Here is a 25,154-nt window from a genome sequence, read left to right on the forward strand (position 1 = left end):
CAGATAAAACGGAGGCTGCTGGTTACATCTTAATTTAGTTTATTTCTTTACAAATTAAAGATGCATTGAAAAATAAACCAACGAAGAGAAATGAGAGGTCCAGAGCAGGGGCGTCCCGGGCTGGGAGCAGGCAAGCCTGGCCACCATCAAGCCTAGCCCTTGTCCTGCCCCAGCTAGGTGGGGTTGGAAGATAACTGTCAGCCACTCTGTCAGTACGAAAGCCTGAGTGGTGTCCTAGCAGGAGAGACTAGACACCTCTGCCTCTCTCCCCAACAACCTCCAGCTTGGAGAGCAGTGCTTCCAGCGGGAGCTCAGAGTGGGATGCGGGCTGGCTCTGTGAGGTATTGCAGGTCGATGGCCAGGCTCCCTACAGAACCATCCAGTGTTGGGGCCTCTCCAGCTGGAAAGGAGGCTGATACCGCTACCAGGTCTTAATATACTTTGCAACTCTGTTCCCAGGCTCATTCATTTCTGATTACGTGCCTCTATTCACCAAGTGATCACCAATCATTTCAGGAGAGAGAAAGATCAGTGGAAGCAGAGCAAGAAAGCTAATCAACCACCCTCAGTCACTCTGAGTTGGCTGTTGACTTCCAGGCCCAAGAAGACTGACCACTTTTCTCTCTACCATCTATGGTCTATACCCCAGCTCTTGTGCACCTGTAAGTATGTTTATCCCTAATATAGGAAGTTGTTGATGACAATGAGCTGACTTCGCAGCCCCTCCCCCTGTAATACCCTGGGATCCTCACTCCTTCCTGTCTGCCCTTCTCTTCTTGGAGGCTGGTCCAAAGGGGCACATAATATTATCAGGGTCTGGGTGGCTCCAAATCCCCCAACACCAAATCATATACAGTGAACTGAGAAACTACATTCATTACGACAGGATTAGCAGGAAAATGGTAAAGTGAGGGGACAGGGGCACCTTCCAACAGCAGGACATGACAGAGTGGTAGGATACTTGAGCCCAGAAAGAAGGTGTCTCCTTATACCTCCCCCTCCCCCCAAAGAGACTGAGGTCAGCTTATATGACTTATAATATATGGAACTGTCCCAATTTCTCTGCTGTCCTGGGGTACTTTCTGGAAGCTGGCCTGGACCCTATGCTGTTTACCACATGCTCTAGCTCAGTAGCTGCCGAATCTCCTTGTGCATATGACAGAGAAAGTCCACATAGGATGCTCCGCCGCTCAGGCTCTTGTCTTCTACCAGGAAGTGTTTGAACAGTGTCTCCAGCTTGTCCTCTTGTTTCACCACAATAAGCTATGGCCAGAACACAGGGTCATGAGGCAGGGCTAAAGGGAATTAAACATGCCCTAAAATCCCATTATCTAGTCACTTACTCCCCATCCCCCTTCCCAGTGAGGACTTGACAAGGTAAGAAATCCAGGTCCGGATCAGTGTTACCTTCATGTACCGTGATCTCTGTGCCCTCAAACTGTCAATGAGGCCTTGCACCTTCTTGGACAGTAGATTATCCAGAACTGGCAGAACACTCTGGAACACAAAATTCATTTATCCTTATGGTAAGGTATGCTGAATCCAGAAGTGAAGATGGGACAGCACAGATTTATGCATTATCTGAAATATGGAAGCCTGTGAAGAATGACAGCACCCTCCCTCTCTAAGTGTACCCTGCTATTTAAGGGAATGAACACACTTTTCTTGGCTCCTAACTCATATCACAGAGTCTACTTCCACACCCACATTCTCCTTGACTCCCTGCCCTCACCAAGCCACTGGTGATCTGACTGAAGGAGGAGACACCGAAGAGGCTCTGGACAACACCCTGTTGGACACTTGCTCCCACCCAGAGGAAGAGGTTGAGCCCATTCTCCAGCAAATATATATCCCCGTTGCTTAGACGCTCTTCAGATGCTCGAACTGCTGGTGGTTCAGTGGTATTCTCAATGGGAGACTTTGTCTAGACAAAAGGAAGGGGGCAAACGGTTACCAAGGACCATAAGACTCATTTGCCCACCCACACCCCCATCCTCCACCCCCATACACACGAAATTTCAGAAAGCTAAGCACCTGAGTAACTCTCAGTATGAAAATATTACATCAGATAAGATAGGTAAAAAATTCATGAGTGTCAGACACAGATAATATTAATCCTTCCCTTCGTCCTCCTATGATGTCCCTTTCTCACTACAATGTCTCACACTCCAGCACTCAGTCGCACCAACGGTAGGAGCCGAGGATAGAAGAAGACATTGGTCTCAGCCACATCCATGGAGGTAACCAGCTGTCGGACGTAGGCCCGGTCATCAGTAGTGACTTCAGCTCCAGGCTGCAGGACATCACTCTTCAATACACAGTTCAGGTAAACTGGGAGTAGCTTCATGCACTCAGGAAGGATCAACTAAGGGGGTTATCAAAACAAAGTCAATAATCATGAGAAATCCCTCTCAATGCAAAAATGTATCCCAACAACTCCTCCACCAATATGCTTGCCCTACCTGTCCTGCAGAGGAAGGGCTGGCACAGTTCTTTCTGTAACAGGCCAAGATTTGGGCACACTGAGTGATAAGAGTGTCACGAACAGTCTTCACAGGGCTGCTCAGGACCCCCCGGTATGCTGGATGGGAAAGGGAGACAGCACAGTCAATGGTCAGCCACTCCATCACATGCGCCTTCCCACCATCACACCCACTCAGGAATGCTGAATTGTTGACCATCCTGGACCTTTCTCTTAGCCCCAATCCCACCCTGCCCTGCCTCTGCCCTCACCAAACTTGGCCATGTAGTTGATGAGCGTGTCAGTCTCACAGTTTCGATACAGATCAGCCAGCTGAGTGCAGCAGTTGAGGGCCAGGTTGTGGATGCGGAGCCGTCGCTGCCCTGCACAGCTGGTGTAGAGCAGGGCACACTAGGGGAAGGGAGAAAGGGGGAATTCACACCCCTCCCTCAGCATAGCCCTTGGAAAACTGCCTCTGCTATATTCTTAAACTAGAAGACAGACATGAGCCATCCCTTCTCCAGCCTCTTCTAGTCTTCTCTACCCATCCCTCACCCCCTTCCCTACAGCCTGTTTATATCCAGTGATATGACTGCGGACACTTCTTCCCCAACCCCTGCCTCCTGTCCCCTACCTGCATGAGGGCTCCATTCTCTTCATTGAGCCGATCGTCATGCTTGAACTCCACAGTCACCGTCTTGTCCCCATCCAGCCCAGCCAGCTCCACATCTGTTGTGTTGTTCATGTAGAAAGCCCCAAAGAAATCTACAGCACGGATACCTGAGGCCACATGGACAGGGCTAAAGGTATGACAGGTGCCTCCCTCCAGACTGAGCCCCCCCACCTGCTCTTCTCCAACTAGGACTGACCAGTGCTTGTCCGGACCCGCATCACAGCATCAAAGCCAACGACCTTCTGTACATCCCGACGCAGGTCACTCAGGAACCGTTCCTGGTCATTTTCCACCTGCATCCCCCCAGGCTCAGAGTCACATCACTGACTACATATAAACAATCTCCCTGCACCCCCTCCACTCTACAAGCCTGCAGAATCATAATGACAGTAACAGTGAAGATAATGATGTTGATGATAATGACAGCTTTTAAGCACTTATTACATATTACATGCCAGGTATCCCATTAAGTGCCTTACATATAATTACTTAATCCTGATGATAAATCCTAATTAATAACTATAAAAATCCCATTTTGTAGATGAAGAAACAAAGGAGAGAATAATTAAGTAATTTATCCTAGGTCACACAGCTGGTAAATAGTAGGGCCAGAATATCAACCCGGGACTGATTCCAAGCCCCGTGCTCCTGACTGCCACACTCTCTTCTGTACACTGTGCAGTCTTCTCCTCCAACGCTATTCCTATTAATGAGTCAGCAGCTAAGGGGCCACTCCACATGCAGGCAGGCATTCCCAGTCCTGCTTCCACCTGCCACCCAGAGTCCCATGCCGTACCTGAAAGCAAGCGTATTTATAGACAGAGCCACCAGTGAGCTGGGGTACAACAGAGAGCGTGGCCACATCCACATACTGGTTAGGGAAGAGGAAGAGGTCTACACAGCAGCCTTGGGCCACACACTCTTTGGCCAGGGTCTGATAGGCACCTGTCTGAGGCTGGAACAGAGTCTGGGGAAGAACAGGAAAAAAATGTTCAAAGATCCCAGTTCCACCCTGCCTGAGAACTGTATATGCTGTATATGTAATATGGGATATTCAAGGACACGTAAGACTTCAGATGTACCTCTCAGTTTGCAATAGTAACAGAACGGTCTCTTAAAAAAAAAAAAAAAAGTCTACCAAGGGCTTTGGGATGGGGTAGAGGTGTGGGAGCAGTGGAGAAGGTTGGCAGTCACGGATGTGACATGTGAAAGGGCAGAGGATCCAGTCCCAGTCTCCCTCAAGAAAGTTAAGAGTACTGCATTGTGAATAGACAGCATGTTCCTCTGTAATAGAAAGTCCTCCCCGCAGCTCCCAATCCCACACCTTCTCCTTGTCTGTGTTGATCAACTTCCTGTCGTCTCTGTTCTTCAGTTTCCCTGGGGCCTCTGCAATGGGCAGGGAGGTGTGGAACAGAAAGAGCTTCCCTGCACACTCAGCAGCCTAGAAAAGAAGAGAGATCTACTTGTCCATTCTTTCCTTTATTCATCCATTATTCATTCATCCCTTCCCTCGTCATTTACTCAGTGCCAACTATGTCAGACAAGCTGACTCACTGCACAGCCATCAATCACTGAAGATACAGGGGTTGTATCCTAGGGGGTAAGATGGTCAGAAGACAGTGTTGCAGAGGTGGCTGCCAGGGACTCGAGCCTTACCTTCAGAGCCTCCATCCCAGCCTGGATAACTGGGGCAAATACTGTCTCTGTCTCCCTTGTGTCTGCAAACATTTCTGGAATCTGATCCAATAAGCTGAAGAGATAGGTGATAGGAGGCAATCAAAATTGCTATCCAAATTTCAAATCCCTCAATTCCCTGAAGAGTCATCTGGCCCCCAGACTCTGAGAACTCCTGAGGCACAGCCTCTGTACATCTGCTGAATGCTCTGCTCAACTCTCTGGCCTTCTGTGGTTGTATCCACCCCACCCCTGCTTTACCCCCACAGTCTAACTCCTACCTGGTGATGACTGCTTGAGACTCATTGACATTGACCAGGAAGCCATCCAGCAGTGGCACAAACATGTCACCCACATCAGATACAACCATCATTTGTGGCTGGGCCAATGAGCTCTTCACATTGTAGAAGTGGAGCACCTTATTATAGGTGACAAAGCCAACGCGGATTGCTGACTCTTCTGCCCCGCCCTCCCTGTAGAAGGTGACATTGTTACCCACGGTTGCCAACTTCTCCACCACCCAACTTCATGACATCAGGATCCACGATGTGCTGAGTTAACCCAGCCACCCACCCCTAAGTCCCCTCCCCAGGCATCATTATTCAAAGGAAGCACCTCGGCTCCTAACTCTCACCTAGGCAGGAAGTCTAACAATGACTTGAGCTCCTCACAGAGGAGCCTAACAAGACCACTCCTGATGGCATTGTAGGAGACGTCAATCATGAAGATGAAGGCAGGAGGGCTGGGGAACTTATTGTTCTGCAAAGGAAGGAAATGTTGGTGGCGGGGGTGGGAGAGGGGTATTAGTAAGCAGGTCAGTTGACTAGAGAGAAGTCAACACCAAAGGGGACAATGACGGGGTGAGGGAAATGACCACAGCAAGTCTTAGCTGTCTCATTGTCCACCCACTGCTGCTCCCCACGCTACCTTCCCTCACCTTGCAGTAATCTACAGTGGCCAAGAATTCATAAGAACCCAGGGACAGCTCAGGACGGTCATAAGCATCCACACGTTTGCCGGTATGATCCAGATGTTGAAAATACTGGGGGGGAACTGTGGGGAGTAGGGCAGAGTGTTACTCAAAGGTCCACGCTCAATCTTAGTTGGGTCCTGGCTGAGCTCACTCTATTGCCCCACATCCCCTCAGGCGCCTTATTTCCCCAACTCCTGAACCAACGGACCCTCATCTATCTAACTAGAAAGAGAACAATGAAGATGCAATCCAGATCCCCCCCAACCCCAGCCTCTGTGAACATACCATCGTTGATACAGCTGCAAAAGCAGCACTGGAAGCGCCTCCCTCCCTCAACGAACTGCATGAAAGGGCACATGTATGCTTTGCAGCGATTGCAGCGCAAAGGGCCAGATTCCCCGTGGTCGACAACGTACGGTGAAGCCTAAAGAGCAAAGGGGAGGGGCTCAGACATAGAGGGAAGCTACAGCAGGGAGCTATATGTGGCAACAGATGAGGAGGAACAACCTGGAGGGAGAAGGGCATGGCTCAGATAGTCTGCCTGGGGAGGGAGCAGAGAGAAGGGGAACGAGGACAAATGTCAAATGTCTCTAAGGAATGTCCCTAAGAGTCTAAATTCTATAGTCCCCTCTCCTTACTCCTCATCTCTAGAATTTCACTTCTTCTGGAAAGAGAAGAGCAACTGTGGAACTGGCCCAAACAAGCCAGGGGCTGACATGGATGTATGAGGAGAAAACCAGAGATTACCCAGGATTCGCATTTCTGGCCCAATCTTCAATCCCCTTCACTCCTGCTCTAGGATCTTGACTCCTACCTCCTTTCCCAACAAAGTATCTATGACATTTGTCCTCTCCAATCCCTGGATTTCTGTGAGCCTACTGACGCCCAGGCAGATGTCACCCTACAGATAAGAGACCAGCAGCCAAGTGTCCAACCATCCCCACTGAGACCCAGGAAAAAAGAAAGAGAAAAACACAGAACAAGACAGAGAAACAGGATGTAAAGTGAGCCGTGAGTATCCAGTTACAGAGAAATCCACCCCAAGTTCATTAAGCTAGGCATGAATATGAGGGTATCCTACCAAGGCCTGGCAGAGCAGCTGCCAAGCTCTCTCTCTTTCAATGCTGATTCCAGGGATTGGGGTGACAGATCATGGCCCAAACCAGGTAAGAAGGACTACTGGATCTTAATCTACCTTTTTCCTTAATATGCTGTCCTAACATCTCGACTTACCTGGGATGACAGGACAGCATACAAGAAAAAACAGAATGATGTGCTTCTAATCATCTGGAGATGACCATGCTATGAGACGTTCCTGCAACCAGCTGTCTTCTCCCCTAAAAGTTGGCCTTGACTCTTTCCATAATGTGTTTCCCCTGTGGACTCTGCTCCCATCCAGCAATTTCTTGGGCTTTTACTCTCATCCCTACCACCCCTTCAGGCATGGGCCCTGTGATAGAAAGCTATTGAAGATATTCACCCCTCCCACCCAACCAAGACTTCTTCCATTGTGACTGCCAGAATCACATCTAGGAAGAAGTCTCACTCCCCAATCCCCCTCCCTTCCTCCCTTTCATTATACTCTAGTCCCTTCCCTGACTCACCTCTTCTGGGGGCAGCCTTGCCAGCGGCTTGATGACAGCTGCTAGGGGCACCTGAGCCTGCTTAGCCATGTCAGATGTGCAAGGGATATTATAGGATGTGCATCGGATGTATCGGGGACTTGCATTCCCTGAAGTGGAGGGAGAAAAGCTGAGTCAGATCACAGAATCACTCCAGACACTGGCTCTCCATTGCCAATCCACCCCATCATCCCAACAAATGCGAGAGCTGATGGTGCCTTTTTCCCCCTAGAGACCAATGAGGGACTGGTCTCTGATTAAAGACTGACAAAGCCCCATCCATAAGCTGATAATGCTGGAGAAAAAGTCCCCGCAGGGAGTAATTAATGCCCTTCTCACCTTGGTCTTTCACGAGGAAGTTGGTGGTGACTAAGGGTGGCACCTGGCCCCGCACTCCAGTAACAAATGGCTCTGAACCCCGGTTGTTCCTGTCATCCTCAATAACCTGAATCTGTAGGGAAGAGGTGAAATGAATGAAGTGACAGATGAAAAGGGAGTAGCAGGTCGCAGAGAGCCAGGAGAAAGAAACACTGGAGCTGCAGCACAGAAACTAATAATTTGCCAAGGAACACGCCTCATGCACCAGGCCTGCTCTCCTTTAGGAGATCATATAAAATGCTGTAATACCAATCTTCCACTCCACAGTCAGCAGCAACATGCTGGACAGGCAACATTGAGAAAGGGCTTCGTTATGAATCGCCCTGATCCCAATAAATGGTGATCACCCTGTTATAATACCTACTCCAGGAAAGCTCCAGCTCTTATCACAAGCCTTCAAACGTGATCAGATTCCACTTCCCTCCCCCATCAAGCCTCTGCCTCCCCTTCTCTTCCCAAGACACATTCTGAATCAGAGCAGGGGAACAGACAACGGTAAACATGTAAAAATGAAATCTACCTGGAATGACTCTACACTCAATGAAAGTAGAAGGGACAGGGTGAGGAGAGGATTACACAGCAGGAAATGATCAGGTAAGGTGAGGAAGTAGATGCTGCCTTATTTTCAGGTAAGCATCAGTGTGTAAATATGGAAGAAGAGGATATTATAGCCCAATCCTCAGTCCCCCACATTTTGACAGACCCAGCAAAGGAAAAAAAAAGATTTTGCAAAGCTGGTGATCAGACCTTCATGCAGGCTGATAACCTTTGGTCAGTTACTTCAAGATGGGTTTGGTAAAACCAGAAAAAGTAAAGGGAGAATAAGACTCTGTATCCCATAGCAGAAAGAGTTGAAGCTTAGAAATATATCAGAGTCAAACAGACTCTCCAGATGAGAAAGTGGCCCACACTTTCCCAAACCAGCTGACCCCTCCCCGTAAGAAATGAGCTTCCCAAATTTGTACATTAGTAGCCACCTACCCACATGTTTCTCTACAATAAGCAGTAGACAAATCAAACCCAAAAGGGAAAGATCTACTGTTCAGTTTTGTCCTGTTCCATCCTATGTCACATGCAGGCTCCTGGAGGAGCCAGCAGGACTAAAACCAAAGCTTAATATGCCATCTGACCCCACCCTTCGATCCTGACCTTCTACCATCCCATACTTAAAGGCACTGCTAACAGCTTGCTACTTCTTCATTATATGGTGACTCGAGGCATGCACATCCTTCTAGCTTGTAAAAGCAAGGGTCTAGAAGGACTAAGGGAAGAGGATGCGGAGGGATGGACATGGTGGATGAGGTGAAGATGAGGTCACAGGCATGCATGGGTGACATTAACACAGGGATGACACACACACACCCACCCCCTGCACTTACTGGACTAGGAATGGCATCAGGGTCTATTCTGTGTCTGGTTTTCTGCTGAGGAGGCAGCTCATTGAGTTGCTTTTAGTGTTTTAATAATAAAGGCAGCAGGGGAATACAGGGAGGGAGACAAAAGAACAAGAAGCAGATGTTACTTCTCTCAGCCCTGATGAGTTAGACATGAACAGCTAACTCATGGAGTTAGCTCATACTAACTCCATGGAGCCCAGCTCATACTGCTGAAATCAGGCCCCCCCAGATCAGAAATTCCAAATGTTTCTGGGCCAAAAAAGAGCCTTTAATGGCTCAGGCTATGATGTAGAAAGATAAGGAAGGGGGCAAATAGGAGGCAAGAGGGGTTATACAGAGGGGCTGAATGGGAGAAATTTTAAGAAGGAAGAAGAGGGATGTTCCCTCCAAAAGGCCAAGCCTCCCATGTAAGAACTATTCTTAATGCTGAAAGAAGCCTCACATCCAACCAGACTCTCCTTCTTACTAAAGGAGGGAGAAGGAAAGAGGGACTGCTTAATCCTCTAGAGTCCCCCTTTGCCAACTGGGTCCCTCACCATGATAGTTCCCCAAAGGAAGAGGGAAGAGAACAGAATGGAATATGACAATGGCTAAGCATGGTGAGGTAATTGACATAGCAAATGTTGCAGACAGAACTATAAAGTGGCCTCCACTTGGGAATACAGTACCAGCCTCTATTCTGTGTATGATGAGGAAGGCCTGAGTATTCTGATGGCTCTAAGGGTGAGATTCACCCTCTTCCTGGGAGAAGCAACTTCCCCACATCGCCCTTGAAATTGTAGATCACTATTCCCCATCCACACAGCAGCAGGCTAACAAACAAAAGTATTGGAGGCTTCCTCCTAAAACACTGTCCAAATAAGGGCAGAGAGAATCCAGAGAGGCTTTCCTTTTCTTACCACCTAACACCAGAGAATTTCCACCAGCTCTACCCGTTAAGAAGACTGCTATCCTACTAGATCTAAGAGGACAAGACCTGGACCCACCCACTACTCCACAGAAGAGCAGAGGTTACCGTGCTCTGTCCAGCAGCGGCAGAATGCAGCACTCAACCCAGAGCTCTACTGATACTGCTGATCACTCCTGGTTTCCCTTCCTTTCCTGCCCAGCTATGAAGTAAAAGTGCCCCCAGAAGATTTCTGGGACTTCAAGTTCTAGTTAAAGAGTCAAAAATTACATCTAGGTTCTACACCTACAAGATGATGAACGAAAAGGAAAATCAGAAAAGCCTAGGCAAACATCTCTTCTAGGTTGACTCACTTATCTGGCAGCCACAAGCACCTTCCCCAGGACCACATAAGTATCTACTTACAGGGCTCGGGATGGCATCAGGGTCCAGGCGCTTAGGAGGCAATGGTTGAGGAGGCCCAGGCTGACTTCCAAAAGTGGCTGCTCCTGGGTAGGGACTTCCATAATTGGACTGAGGGCCCCGGGTTGGTCCAAAGGAACCTAAGTGACAAGGACACAAGGTTGATGAACAAATTATTCCTTCTCTATCTCTTCTTAAGGCCTCACGGAAATTACTAGACTCCTATAAATGTAGAATTGAGAGGTACAGTAGTGACCATTCAGAGAAAGCCCACACTACCTGAACTAAGAGAAAAAAAAATCTTATAAACCCCAGATCCTAGTAATAATACCCTGAAGCTGTCTATCTAGTTCACCACTTAGCAAACAATACTAAAAGCAAATAAAAACAACAACAAAAACACGTGAATTGCTAAAGCATTTGGCTCCTAGGTAGACCTTGGGAAAAACTCACCATTTTGTTGCAGCTGATAGCCTGGCTGCTGGGAGGAGTGCATAGGTGGTAGTGGTGGTCCTGGGGGCCCAGTCATTTGGGTGCCAGGGGGCAGAGCTTGAGGAGCAGGTGAGGACACGTGGTTGGGCTGGCTCACTGGGGGCCCCCCAAAACTCTGTCCAGGCAAGGGAGGACCAGTCATCGAAGGCATCCGAGGACCCCCTGAAGCTGGGGGTGTGAAGCTGGAGGCCTGTAGTGGGACAGATCGCTGGGGAGGCTGGGTCCCAGGATGACCCTGGGCCTGGCCAAGGGGAGGAGCTTGGCCCTGAGGATAGGAGCCATACAGACCAGAGTTAGGGAAACTTCCTGAGGCTGAGGCCAGCGATGTTGGTGGGCCTGAGAAGTAGAAGAAGTAGAGTCAGAACCCCAGTCATTCTGCCTCCTTGTTCAGTAAATCACTTTCCTTTCCACATGAGGGGCAGGAATGACTTCTCCCATCTGCTGGGGCTCAGAAGCACAAGAAATAAAAGGGATTCAGGTATAGCCCCAGAGTCTGATGCTTCTAAAAAGAAGGGGACAGTATTCCTGTGGTCACAGCTACTCACCATAGCCTAGCCCTGAAGGTGGAGAGGCTGGGGCCACAGTACCACTGATCTGCATTCCGGCCAGCTGAGCCGTCACCTGTGCACTTGTTGGGGGAGGGCCATAGGGCTGAAGCACAGCTGGCTGGCTGACCACAGGGGCCAATATGGCTGACCCAAATGGCTGATACCCAGGGAGCCTGCGAAGAGAAGGAAGGCAGAGGTTTCTAGTGGGCTGAGATACCCTTCAAAGTTGGCAGGAGCTCCACATCATATAGGAAACTATATTGTTTTACAGCATCTTATTCTCATCTGGGCTCTTATATGGCTTCACATTTTTATATACTTGTGAATAAATTACATTCCTCATGATCTACACTGTGATTATTCATGGCAAACCTTGTTTTCCATTAGGTTCACTCCAAAAACATGTGTTGAACACCCTCAGATCAGAGTATTATTTACTCTGCTAGTTAGATTATCACCTCCTCTGCCTTAATCCTTTGTTGACAAACCACCTCAGTTCTGTAATCTGAAGCACTGAAGGAGTCGAAGGGAAGGTGCACAGAAGCATTAACACAACAGGAGCTTAATAATGTGGGCTCAAACAAATGCAGTTTGATTGTTTAACTTTTAAACCAAAGTATCACTTAATCCTGGGAAAGATGTTAGAAATATCCTTAAGATTAGAAGAGCAGGTCAGCTAAGTCTGGCATTCTATGCTAAGCAGAAAGATGATGCTAACTCTACCAGAGTTAAGGACTAGACAAACAGGACATAAACCAGGTAGCCTTCTAGCTGGGTCTATCTAGCAAAGCCTCGTTACTTGGATAACTGTCTTGAATACTCCCATGGTATCAGATGGCATATTAAAATATAAATTCAAAATCATTCCAATATCATTGTATACCAACTAGCAATTGCAACAGTGTTTTACAGTAATGTTACTGCAGAAATCTATAACATAGATTATTATACATAACAAGCTCTTTCTGGGATTTCAAGAATGAATCAAATTCTTCACAACGATAGCCTGTTAAACTGAAATTCTGATTTATCCTTCCTGCTTATTTTGTCTCTACTAAATAACTAGAACTTTATTATGTTTGGTCAGCTTCTAATAGTTCTGCAGTTTCACACTTTTCATTTGTTCATTTAACTAGTATTTTCTGGGCAATACGCTAGTGAAACTTACCTCCCTAAGCTCTTTGTTGGGCTTTGCATTTTTTGTCTTCCATAGCAACAAACATACTGTTAGCCCCATGGCAGATGCTCATAAATCTTTGTCAAAATAATTATATTCCATGGTACTACTCTATTAACATGGATAATACTCTCCACTACCCAGTAGTATTCTATCACATACCATAGTAACAATAAACCAACACCTTATCTGAACATGGCTTTATAATTTACAAAGCATCTCTAAGTGCTTTATTTAATTCTCACAGCAAATTAATGAGGGAAACAGAGCAGATAGAAAACTAAGACACTAAGGGTATAAGTAGCAGACTATTCTAGAACTAGAACCCAGACCCAATTCTTAGTCCAATATATCAATACTTTACTTTTTAATTGTGAAATATAACATAAATAGAAAAAAATACATAAAACATATACGTACTGCTGAATAATACAAAAACCCATGTAACCGAAAAGCAATTCAAGAAATAGAATACACCAAAGGCCCAGTGTGCCTCTCCTCCATCACAGCCCTCTCCTTTCTCCCAAAGATAACTACTTTCCCAACTTCTTGATAATTGTTCCCATATCTTTAAAACAATATAATTCACCTATGTCAGGTTTTTAAACTTTTGTAAACAGAATCACATCGTGCATACTCTGAGTTTGCTTCTTTTGTTCAACGATGTTTATGAATTCATCTATGCTGTTGCATTTAGCATTCTCTTTCATCACTAAATATTATTCCACTAAATAAATATGCCATGATTTACTTAAGCATTTTACTACAGATGGATATTGGGGGTTTTCCAATTTTTGGATATTATCAATAATGTTGCTATATTCAATCATATATTCAACTTGTTTATACACACGAGTTTTTTCTAAGGCATATAGCTATGAGTGAAATTACTGGTTTATATGATATGCATATCTTTAATTTTAACAGATAATTCCAAGTTATTTTCCCATAGTAGTTGTACTAATTTGCATCTGACCACCAGTGGATGAGAGTTCCTGATACTCCACATGCTCAGCAATAATTAGTACTGTCAGACTTTTTAATTTTGCCAATCTGATGGATACACAGGAGTATCTTGTGTGTTTTTTTAAATAAATTGATTAATTAATTTATTTATTCATTTTTGGCTGTGTTGGGTCTTCGTTGCTGCGCGTGGGCTTTCTCTAGTTGCAGCAAGCGGGGACTACGCTTCGTTGCGGTGCCCGGGCATCCCATTGCGGTGGTTTCTCTTGTTGCAGAGCACGGGTTCTAGGCGCAGGCTTCAGTAGTTGTGGCTCGTGGGCTCTAGAGCGCAGGCTCAGTAGTTGTGGCGCACAGGCTTAGTTGCTCTGCCCTTAAACTTAAGCCTGCAGGTTCTCAAGAAAATAATTTCTACCCTCTCCACAGGCAGCCAGTCTGAAAACCACTGAAAACTGAAAACCACTCTGATTTTCAGTTCCCACTTTGTCTCTGGCACTTGAGGATTTCACTTTCTTTCTTTTAAGCTTGATTATGTATTTGAAAAAAAAGAATTGTTTCTATTTCCTCTCCCCTTTCTAGATGTTTGTGGCAGAAGGGTTTTAGGTTACATTAATCTACTTACCAGCTGAAATTCTTTCACCTGCCTTCATATCTCCACTGAAACTACATCTGTCAATGATGTCGAACCTTGCCAAACCCAACAGTCACTTCTTCGTCTACATCTCACCCTTCAGCAGCAAATGACACAGCTGATTATTCTCTTGACTTCCTAAAATACTCTCTTCACCTAGTTTCAGGATGCTACTCTGTCATGGCTAATCTCCTACCTCACTACTGCTCTTTCTCAGTGTGTTTGTTTGTTTTATTTGGCTGTGCCAGGTCTTCAGTTGTGGCATATGGGATCTTTAGTTGCAGCATGAGGGCTCTTAGTTCCCTGACCAGGGATCGAACCCAGGCTCCTGCATTGGGAGCATGGAGTCTTAACCGCTGGACCACCAGGGAAGTCCCTCATTGTGTTTTTGTTTGCTTGTTTGTTTTGCGGTACGTGGGCCTCTCACTGTTGTGGCCTCTCCCGCCGCGGAGCACAGGCTCCGGACGCACAGGCTCAGCGGCCATGGCTCACGGGCCCAGCTGCTCCGTGGCATGTGGGATCCTCCCAGACCGGGGCACGAACCCACGTCCCCTGCATCGGCAGGCGGACTCTCAACCACTGCGCCACCAGGGAAGCCCCTTCATTGTGTTTTGATAGCTCCTCCTCTGACTGCCTTTTTTTTTTTAAATAAATTTATTTATTCATTTATTTCTTTTTGGCTGCGTTGGGTCTTCATTGCTGTACGTGGGCGAGCAGGGGCTACTCTTCATGGCAGGCTTCTCATTGTAGTGGCTTCTCTTTGTTGCGGAGCACGGACTCTAGGAGCACGTGCTTCAGTAGTTGCGGCACCTGGGATCAGTAGTTGTGGCTTGGAGGTTCTAGAGCGCAGGCTCAGTAGTTGTGGCACACGGGCTTAGATGCTCTGCGACATGTGGGATCTTCCGGGACCAGGGCTCGAACCTGTGTCCCCTGCATTGGCAGGCAGATTCTTAACCACTGCACCACCAGGGAAGTACCTCTGACTGCCGTTTACATGTCAGTAAGCTCCAAGGTTCAGTCCTCATCTCTACTATTTACTCTCAATGCTCACTTTCTAAGTGATTTCATTTAGTCCCATGGCTTTAAATAATGTCTCTATACTGAAGACTCCCAAATTTGTATCTCCAGTCCTGACATTATTCCTTAGCTGCAGATCCATATACAACTGCCTATTCAGCACCTCTACTTGGTAGCTGGTAGCTTTCTTAAACCTATAATGTACAAAATAAAACCCTTCATTTCACTCCCCAAATCTGCTCCTTCTCAAATATTCTTCATCCCAGTAAATAGCACTATTTACCAAATTGCTTAAGTCAACAGGTTAAAAGACATCCAGAATTCCTCTTTCTCTCTTAACTCACATCTAATCCTACCGACTCTACCTTCAAAATATATCCCAAATCTGACTGCTTCTTACCACCTCTACCACTACCATCCTAAACCAAGCCAAGATCATCCCTTACCTGAACTACCGGCAATAACCTCCTCATAGGATTCCCTACTTCTACTCTTGAATTCAGCAAAGTGACCTCTTTTTTAAAATAAATATATTTGTTTTAATTATTAGAGAATGAGGAGAGCACAAGCAAAATTTTTAAAAAGTAATGTTTTTACTAATCACATTTGTGATAGTATAAGTATTGTTATACTGAGATTGTTGTGTATAATAAGGGATAAAATAGATGAGAAACTGTGGGATATTCCAATATTCAAATTCCATCATCCCCACAGTCTTGAGAATCAAGACTCCTGGTATGGAAGAAAAGAGATACAGATATAATGAAGAGGTTAAGTAAAGGTTCTGTAGTCTTGAATTTGAACTGAAAGTACGTATTTAAACTAATGAGGTATTGTAACTTTAATATATATAGGTATGTATTTCTTAGCTACGTCCACTGAAGAGGCCTAGGAAGTGACCAATCAGGCAGCAATGAACATTCCTAGTGCCCAGGTTATAGTCACAAAATAACATTTCTCACCAAAAAAATAAAGGATTTCTTGGAAAACTGGGTAATTCCTGGTCTAGAATATAAATGTACAAGATAAGCATGAAACATCTCATTAGACCTAAAGATTACTAGGGTCATGTCAAAAGGACTCAGGAATCAACTTGAAGAGGCTCACATTGGTCAAAGACAGGACACTTTATACTCCAATAATGATGATAGTTGTAGTAATTTGAAACCCATCAAATATGTTTAAAACTATAAATTCATAATGATATTAAAAATAAGAGTTGGTCACCTTGTACATAACTGAGAACCAACTCATTTCCCTATAAACTAGGAAATAAAGGTAAAGAGTCAAGCATTTATTCTACATGAATTGCACAACCTGTAACCAAATAACAGATGACAAGAACTGTCTAAAATGGTATTCAAACAAATAAATGAGGAAAACAAAAGAATTAGAGTATCACCATTTTGTAAACCCAGTGAATTAACATACATATGAATCAACAACTAGTAACATCATAAAAAGAGAGACATCAAGATACTATGTGTGGGGCTTCCCTGGTGGTGCAGTGGTTGTGAGTCCGCCTGCCAATGCAGGGGACGTGGGTTCGTGCCCCGGTCCAGGAAGATCCCACATGCCGCGGAGCAGCTGGGCCTGTGAGCCATGGCCGCTGAGCCTGTGCATCCGGAGCCTGTGCTCCGCAATGGGAGAGGCCACAACAGTGAGAGGCCCACGTACCGCAAAAAAAAAAAAAAAAAAAGATACTATGTGCCAGGCTTCCTTGGTGTCACAGTGGTTAAGAATCCGCCTGCCAATGCAGGGGACATGGGTTCGAGCCCTGGTCCAGGAAGATCCCACATGCCGCGGAGCAACTAAGCCTGTGCGCCAAAACTACTGAGCTTGCGCTCTAGGGCCCGTGAGCTACAACTACTGAAGCCCGCGCACCTTGAGCCCGTGCTCCACCACAAGAGAAGCCACCGCAGTGAGAAGCCCGCGCACTGCAACAAAGAGCAGCCCCCTCTCGCCGCAACTAGAGAAGGCTGGTGCACAGCAATGAAGACCCAATGCAGCTATAAATAAATAAATAAAATAAAATAAATAAATTTATATATAAAAAAAGATATTATGTGCCTTCAAAATCTTGCTCCATCCTATCCACAGGGATCAAATCTGGATCCAGTCTTTGGATTCAGCTGCCAATTTGCAGGAAATACAAAGGAAAAAGGAAAATACTAAACTGCAACATGAATATACAACCCAGATAATCCAGGCTGTGGGAAACTCTTCAGGTCAATTAGCTTGGAGTCCTCAACAGATAAACAGTAAGAAAAAGAAAGAGATAAAAAGGGAACCTATGGACTTAAAAGACACATCAAGTTGTTTTTTCTTAACAGGTAAAACTAAACTGTGGTGTCTAGGGATGTACCTTTGGATGTAAACTATTTTAAAAAAACACAAGAAAGTGGCTACTATAAAAGTTAGGATAGGGCTTCCTTGGTGGCACAATGGTTGAGAGTCCGCCTGCCAACGCAGGGGACATGGGTTCGTGCCCCAGTCCGGGAAGATCCCACATGCCGCGGAGCAGCTAAGCCCGTGAGCTATGGCTGCTGAGACTGCGTGTCCGGAGCCTGTGCTCCGCAACGGGAGAGGCCACAACAGTGAGAGGCCTGCATACCGCAAAAAAAAAAAAGAAAAAAAAGTTAGGATAGGGAAGGGAATTCCCTGGTGGTCCAGTAGTTAGGGCTCCGCACTTCCACTGCAGGGGGCATGCGTTCGAATCCTGGCTGGGGAACCAGGATCCCGCATGGCCAAAAAAAAAAAAAGTTAGGATAATGGTTACCTATGGGGGGAGGGAGAGAGCGATGATTGAACTGGAACACATGGAAGGGGTTTTAGGGGTGCGTGGCAGAGTTCTATTTCTTGATCTGGATTGTAATCACTTTATGAAAATTTACCAAGCCATACCTTTGTTTTGTATGGTTTTTGTGTATGTGTTTTACATTACAATGAAAAGATCCATCACATAAGCGAACAAACAAATAAATGGGGAACATGTTACTCTCCAGCTTAAAACTCTCCAACGGCTTCCCACTGCAACTAAAATCAAATTTAAACTTCTAACTATGGCTTAGAAAGCATTACATGATATGGTTCCTGCCTATGTACCTACTTTATCTCCTCCACTCTCCACTCTGCTCTAGACACACTGGCATTCTTGCTCTTCTTCACATCAACCAAATTAATTTCTCTACCAGGGCCTTTGCACCATTGTTCCGTCTATCTAAGACACTCATCCCCCAGATCTCTGGGTACCTCCCTTCATCATTTCACTGTGGTTTCAAACATCACTTCAGAGAGGCTTTCCTTGACCAATGTATTTAAAACGGCTTCCTACCTCCTCACTACTCATTCTCAATATCCTTATTCTGTTTTATTTCTTTTTTTTTTTTTTTTTTTTTGCGGTACGCGGGCCTCTCACTGTTGTAGCCTCTCCTGTTGCGGAACACAGGCTCCGGACATGCAGGCTCAGCGGCCATGGCTCACGGGCCCAGCCGCTCCGCGGCATGTGGGATCTTCCTGGATCGGGGCACGAACCCACGTCCCCTGCATCGGCAGGCGGACTCTCAACCACTGCGCCACCAGGGAAGCCCTGTTTAATTTCTTATTTACATTTGACTACTTGTTATCTTCTGTGTACTCCATGAGACTATAAGCTCACGAGGGCAGAGACTTGATCTGTTTGATAATGCTTTATCTCCAACCTCTAGAACAACATCTGACACATAGTAGTACAAAATAAATATTTTTAAGTGGATGAATGAACTAATGAATTCCCTATACTGCTTCTCAGAGTTTTCCAACACAGAGGGTTAGGGAGAGTTTCCTAGCCTCTTTCTCTGGGCTTACATTCAATGTTAAAAATGTATGTTCTGGACACCTAATAAAAATGTCACTAAGTGACTCTTCCACTACCACATACCCTATGTGTAGTTATACTTTATTCTTTGTTTACCAAAAAACAAACAGCATTCCAACAGAGATGACTGCCCTCCTTTAATGGACTTCCATGCAAAGACAGGGGTTTACTGAGTCATGCACCACCAAAGTTTTCATCATTTACGTAGTTTTCCTTTGAGTATCTTTCCTTTCATAACTGGTCACACCCAAACTTAACCAATAAGTCCTACTAAGTGCCTGATCTAAAGGAAAAGGGGAAGTCAGAAGAGACATAAATAATCCTGAGGTTCTTTTCTCCTGTTTTTCCCATAGGGTAAGCTCAGAAGGACCATAACAATGATTATAGATATGTCTAGTCAAGGAAAAAACCCAAGTTCACAAAAATAGAAAGAATATGAAAAAAACCCAGGTACTTAGATGGGTCAATAATCCATAGGGTGGACATCAGCAGCACCTGTAACTTGCAAAAATGAGAACAAAATACAAAAAGATGAAGGGAAGAGGAAAAGGGATGTAAGAGAAAAGCAAAGAAAAAAAAAAGAAAAGAAAAGTAAACAGGCCCTCACACATTCCTAATTCTTCCAGTCTCATCAGACCAATTTTAGGTTGAGCCAAATACGTACCTCTGAATGGACTTGAGGACACGGCGAGGAGGAAGGGTAAGCTGGGACGAAGTGAGAGAGTGGCATGGACATATATACACTACCAAATGTAAAATAGATAGCTAGTGGGAAGCAGCCGCATAGCACAGGGAGATCAGCTTGGTGCTTTGTGACCACCTAGAGGGATGGGATAGGGAAGGTGGGAGGGAGAGGCAAGAGGGAGGAGATAATGGGGATATATGTATATGTATAGCTGATTCACTTTGTTGTACAGCAGAAACTAACACACCACTGTAAAGCAATTATACTCCAATAAAGATGTTAAAAAAAAAAACAAATACGTACCTCTGCATCTGAACAGTGGAGCTTGGCCCATTCTGTACATCTCCTTGTCCAAACTGGCCATATGCAGTCTGGCCACAAGGGCCCTGTGCTGTCGAGGCTGGAGGTGCCCCTGAAGAAGGTGGGGCTCTTGAAACACCTGAGGGTAAAGAAGAGAAACTAAGCAATTGGGAAATAACTTTCTCCTCCACCCTGAGCAAGGAATGCAAAGCAAGAATCAATAAGCTCAGACCTTTACTGCAATATCACAAGCATAATACCATAGCTTGGTAATGAAAAGGACACCATCAACATGCAACTCCAGCTACAGGAGATTCTGAACATGGATGCCCAGCCAGAGAGCCTCTACTCTCCTAGACAGGTATACTACAGGTCAAGCTGTAGCCAGAGCCACAAAAATGTAGGGCCTTCCTATGATCACCATACACTCTCACTCAATCCAGGACAGTCTAACGTTCTTACCCTAGACAAAACGTCAACTCTTTTAAGGAAAAGATCTGGGGCTCCCCTGGTGGCACAGTGGTTAAGAATCCGCCTGCCAATGCAGGGGACACAGGTTCGAGCCCTGATCCAGGATGATCCCACATGCTGTGGAGCAACTAAGCCCGTGAGCCACAACTACTGAGCCTGTGCTCTAGAGCTGTCAAGCCACAACTACTGAAGCCCGTGCGCCTAGAGCCCGTGCTGTGCAACAAAAGAAGCCACCGCAATGAGAAGCCCGCGCACTGCAATGAAGAGTAGCCCCTGCTCACCGCAACTAGAGAAAGCCTGAGTGCAGCAACAAAGACCCAACACAGCCAAAAATAAATAAATAAATAAACAATTTTTTTTTAAAAAAGGAAAGGATCCCACTCCAGAACTCAGAAACTTAGAGCATACTTGAGAAAGGTGGCACAGAAGGTGACCAAGTAACATTCTAAACTAGGTTGTAAAGAAAGGCACCTCTTAGAAAGACTATTCAGGACATCCCTGGTGGTCCAGTGGGTAAGACTCTGTGCTCCCAATGCAGGGGGCCTGGGTTTGATCCCTGTTCGGGGAACTAGATCCCACATGCATGCCGCAACTAAGAGTCCGCAAGCCACAACTAAACATGCCACAATGAAGATCCTGCATGCCGCAACTAAGACACGGCGCAGCCAAAATAAATAAATAAATATTAGGAAGACTATTCTGCCAACCTCTTCTTCATATATTCTACTTATCCTACGCATCTTCTTTTCAGCCATTTCTAAGTGTTGGCACTCCCAATAGCACATGGCTCAGGAAAGTATTCCCACGGGTTGGAGAATTTGTTCCTGCCCAACTGTTCAGTCAGGACAGGTCACCTGCCCTCCAATTACTGCTGTCACTATGTCATCACAAAAGCTGTACTCCATCCTTTCTGCTCATCAGAGCTGCCATCAAAGCTACTTCTACTCCCCCCAAGCATCCTTCCCACATGAGATGCAGGAAGAAAGCAATTAGTTACTTGGCATATCACTTTGGAAATATTGCTGACCCCTGTTCAAACTATTGTTTTTTTGTTTTTCTTTTGCTCTGCCCCCAGTAGAGATTAGACACTATAGAACCTGCCTACAGGAATATGATTAATCTGAACCTGCTCACTAGCCATCAAAGAACCAGATATGTTTTCCTCTCAATAACAGAGCTTCCTCTTGGGGCAATGCCAAACTCCATCTTGATAAGCCAGGACTTGATAGATCAGAGGTGGACTCTGTCCAGCCAAAGTCCCATCCCAGAGTAAGGCTCTCCAAAGCCCTGAGACCTAATCTCACCACTTCGCAATTTTTTTTTCCAAAGTCATAATTTAAATGGTCATAACTTCAATCATTTCCCAAATCTTACCTATGCCTCCTTGGTGCCTTCTTTTTCCCATATCCCTTTATGGAATTTACTGTTTTAAAAAGCATAAAGCATTTGGTATACCTAAGTCCTTAGCTAGCCTAACCAAAGATCAATTGTCAACCATTTTCTAAAAAACCCCTATGAATAATATAATCTGTAGATTACCAGCTGCTCTTCATGAAAAAGTAACATAAAAGCCAAACACTGATCCTAAGGCAGCACCAGATTGGTTTCCTCTTATTTCCCTGATATTAGACAATATCTAAGAAGCCAAAGAAACTCAAACAAAGGAAAAGGAATGATATCAGCAGAAAGATATGAGAGGCACCAAAAATCAGGCACACAAACATCACACTTTTCATCCATGAACTAGTTCCCCAAGTCCCAGAGTCATTTATAGATAGAACTGAGTCCGATGAGAGGCATTATCAATATACATGAGAAACAAGTGATTTCAGAGAGACTTTAGGTCAACAGAAATAATTAATCCTAGTCACAGGCTCTGAACGAGCTGCGACCACAACCCTTCCATCCAGCTGTGAACAATGCAGCCAGGTGAGGCTGCACAGGGTGACACCCAAAGGAAGTGAACTGCCATTGAACCTGGAAGATGTGCTCCCACTAGATGTCTTAAGGCAGAGACACAGTCACCTTATAAAAAAACAGGGAAAGGTGGGAATTCCCTGGCAGTCCAGTGGTTAGGACTCGGCACTTTCACTGCTGTGGGCCTGGTTTCGATCCCTGGTCAGGGTGTTAAGATCCTACAAGCTGCGTGATGCGGCCAAAAGGGAAAAAAAAAACAGGGAAGGGCAGACTGCCCACAGGACTCTCAGTGACCAAGAGCCAGATTCATGTTCCTCCATCCCAGTCACCACAACCTTTTAGGCAGCTTAGGTAGGGCAATACAACCCAACCTGAAGACTACTAATTCCCCTCCTCAGCTCAAAGGAAGCTTGGAAACATACCTGGGGGAGGGGTTTGCTGATAGCCTGGTACTGGGCCATTGTAGGCTCCATAGGAAGTGGGGGCGGTTGTGGGCCCTGGTTGCCCACCATAGCTGGATTGATGATGCCCTAGGTAGACAGGCTGGGGCTGCCCAAACGGCGGCACAGGTGGAGCTGACTGGTTAACGTTCATTATGAGAGCATCCCCGACTTGGTCTCACCTATTAGATGAGAGAGAAGAGAGAAATTAGTCAAAATCAGTTTTCTAAAGAGAGAGCACTATTCACAGTAGGAAGTAGAAATAGAAAAGGACTGACCTTATCTGGCAGTGATCAGCCTAATCATTCTCACACTACTACAGGATCTTTGTAATTTTCTTCCCCAGACAGCAGACAGACTGCCTCCTCAAAGTAAGGATTTTGTTACTCTGAACCCTATGCTTTGTCACTGCCAAGAGGGTATAAATTTCAACCTCAGATAGGCCCATTGGAATGGAGCAGCAGCCTCCATTCCCCAGTGGTATGATTTCTAGTGTCTAGTCATACAAGAAGTCCTGCCACTGATAAACTATTGTGATATTACAGGTAAATGAAACAATGCTCCCACTTTCCATTCATTCACTCTAGCATCCATTCATTCCACAAAATTGAATACCCTCTAGTGTGCTAGTCATTTTTAATCACCCAGACTACATGTCTAAAACAGATTGGCTAAATTCCCTCCCCCTCAAAAGACAAATTTTAGAGTAACTGGTTAGAAAAATGACATTCTTTGGCTAAACTGCAGTAAATCAAGTGTTACACCATCCCCAGTCTTCCCACCAAAAAAGTGTATGGACCTTAGAACTGAAGTATTAAAATCACTAAATGTAAAGGACAGCTCAAAACTCTAGCAAGGTATCAGATTAGAACTGAGTGCAGGCCTGGCACAAAAACTTCTCACAATAACCTAGGGAAACAGTTCAAAGATCAGTGGCAAAGTTAGATTTCATGGAAAAAGATCATTCACCTTATCCTTCTAGCAGAGGGGACTATAAGTATTCCAAATCCCAATGCACTTCTCCAACACTCCTGTTTCTGCTCTTATATGCTTGTAATGAATCTAGGCCACCACCAAAATTATTACAATCTTGCCCAGCAACAAAGGAATAAATTGGAGAGCCTTTCCAAGGTCCTTCCAAGAACAGGACTATCTGATCACATCTACTCTTCATAGCCTGATCATTCCAACTCTCCTATAGACAGAAGGGACCCAGGAAGCATAAGAGCTCACAGCTACTGCAATGGAACAATGGGCCTCTCCCCTTTGCTAGGTAGGGCCATCTTGACTACAGAAAAGCTGAGCTGCTCTTGGACTAGAACTCTTTAAATTCAAAGCCATCTCAGGAGCTGTTCTTCCAAATCCTAAACCTCACACAGGTCACTACATTAAGCTTGACAGATGTCCTCCTCCTCTTATTTTTCTAAAGTCAGTGTGGGGGTGGGGATGGTAGGAAAGGAGCTTCTTCTCGAGGAAATAATCCCCTCAAACACACCCAAGAGTTTGGAGTCAGGCTCAAGTTTCAACTCCACTCTGGGTGGACAGTCGAGGGTGACAACCCAGGAGGCGGGGCAAGCTTCCTAGAACTCTGAAAGTAGTCGAGCTGTGGAGGCTGGGAGCGCTGGGGATCAAGACCGAGAAGCCAAGCCAGCTTCTCGGGCCGCGATGAGAGAGACTTCCACTGAGTAGGAGATCGAGCGTCTTGCGCCCTTCAACAGGCTCAGGGCAGGAAGCGGGAGCCGGAATCTGGGCCGGGAGAAGAGAAGGGAGGGTCTAGGACTGATTCTGGATTGTGGATGCATGAGGTGAGGGTCTCTCCCCGGGCCCCGCCCCCGGGCCCCTCCCTTCCTTCTCAGACAGGACCCCGATCTGGCCAGTGATACCCCGGCCTCTCCTCTGCTTTCCTACCCACCAACCTCCCGAAGCCACTCCTCACCCGGCTCCAGATCCAGGTTCGACTTCGTTCCTAACGTCAAGGCTCCCAGGCTCCACTTCCGGTTCCGAGGGGGCCGGCGCGTCGCCCCCGGAAGTTCCACCCCCACGCTCCAAGGCCACTCCTTCTGCCACGTCGGCAGTAAGTACGCGCCGAGGAACCCGGATGCCGCGCATGCGCTACTTTCCCCTCTCGTCATGGCCGCCCCCTGGGGCTCCGCAGTTTTTTATGCATTTCCGT

The 25,154-nt window shown here is 46.0% G+C and overlaps 1 protein-coding gene across 5 annotated transcripts; it reads right to left on the reverse strand.

Annotated features, from left to right (window-relative positions):
* Window positions 1-22: 22 nt before the first annotated feature.
* SEC24C (SEC24 homolog C, COPII coat complex component) lies at window positions 23-25,043 on the reverse strand. 5 transcript variants are annotated; one of them, XM_033842246.2, is made up of 24 exons: window positions 24,918-25,043; window positions 22,964-23,163; window positions 20,157-20,292; window positions 11,525-11,700; window positions 10,941-11,315; window positions 10,491-10,627; window positions 9,161-9,229; window positions 7,743-7,854; window positions 7,386-7,513; window positions 6,067-6,205; window positions 5,746-5,861; window positions 5,443-5,567; window positions 5,090-5,281; window positions 4,791-4,884; window positions 4,459-4,575; window positions 3,931-4,101; window positions 3,331-3,427; window positions 3,096-3,241; window positions 2,734-2,872; window positions 2,463-2,581; window positions 2,186-2,365; window positions 1,811-1,924; window positions 1,408-1,497; window positions 23-1,263 (listed from the first exon to the last, which is right to left on the reverse strand). In XM_033842246.2, exons 2-24 carry the CDS (start codon window positions 23,133-23,135, stop codon window positions 1,123-1,125), a joined length of 3,285 nt encoding a protein of 1,094 aa, XP_033698137.1. In that variant the 5' UTR covers window positions 23,136-23,163; window positions 24,918-25,043; the 3' UTR covers window positions 23-1,122. The 5 variants fall into 5 exon arrangements, with proteins under 5 accessions (XP_033698137.1, XP_019791585.1, XP_019791584.1 ...); XM_019936026.2 differs by having other exon boundaries at window positions 1,733-1,924; window positions 24,918-25,042; XM_019936025.3 differs by lacking the exon at window positions 24,918-25,043 and adding an exon at window positions 24,477-24,727 and having other exon boundaries at window positions 1,733-1,924.
* Window positions 25,044-25,154: the final 111 nt, after the last annotated feature.

This window comes from Tursiops truncatus, chromosome 16 (assembly GCF_011762595.2).
Source record: "Tursiops truncatus isolate mTurTru1 chromosome 16, mTurTru1.mat.Y, whole genome shotgun sequence".
Lineage (NCBI taxonomy): Eukaryota > Metazoa > Chordata > Mammalia > Artiodactyla > Delphinidae > Tursiops > Tursiops truncatus.

Bases quoted from the DNA above. Each gene is read 5' to 3' on its own strand.
- SEC24C (XM_019936026.2), bottom strand. From the start codon at position 23,135: ATGAACGTTAACCAGTCAGCTCCACCTGTGCCGCCGTTTGGGCAGCCC. The intron at 10,628-10,940 runs GTGAGTTTTTCC...CTTGTCACTTAG, and splicing joins CTATCAGCTGCAACAAAATG to GTTCCTTTGGACCAACCCGG. The intron at 3,242-3,330 runs GTCAGTCCTAGT...ATGTGGCCTCAG, and splicing joins GCGGGTCCGGACAAGCACTG to GTATCCGTGCTGTAGATTTC.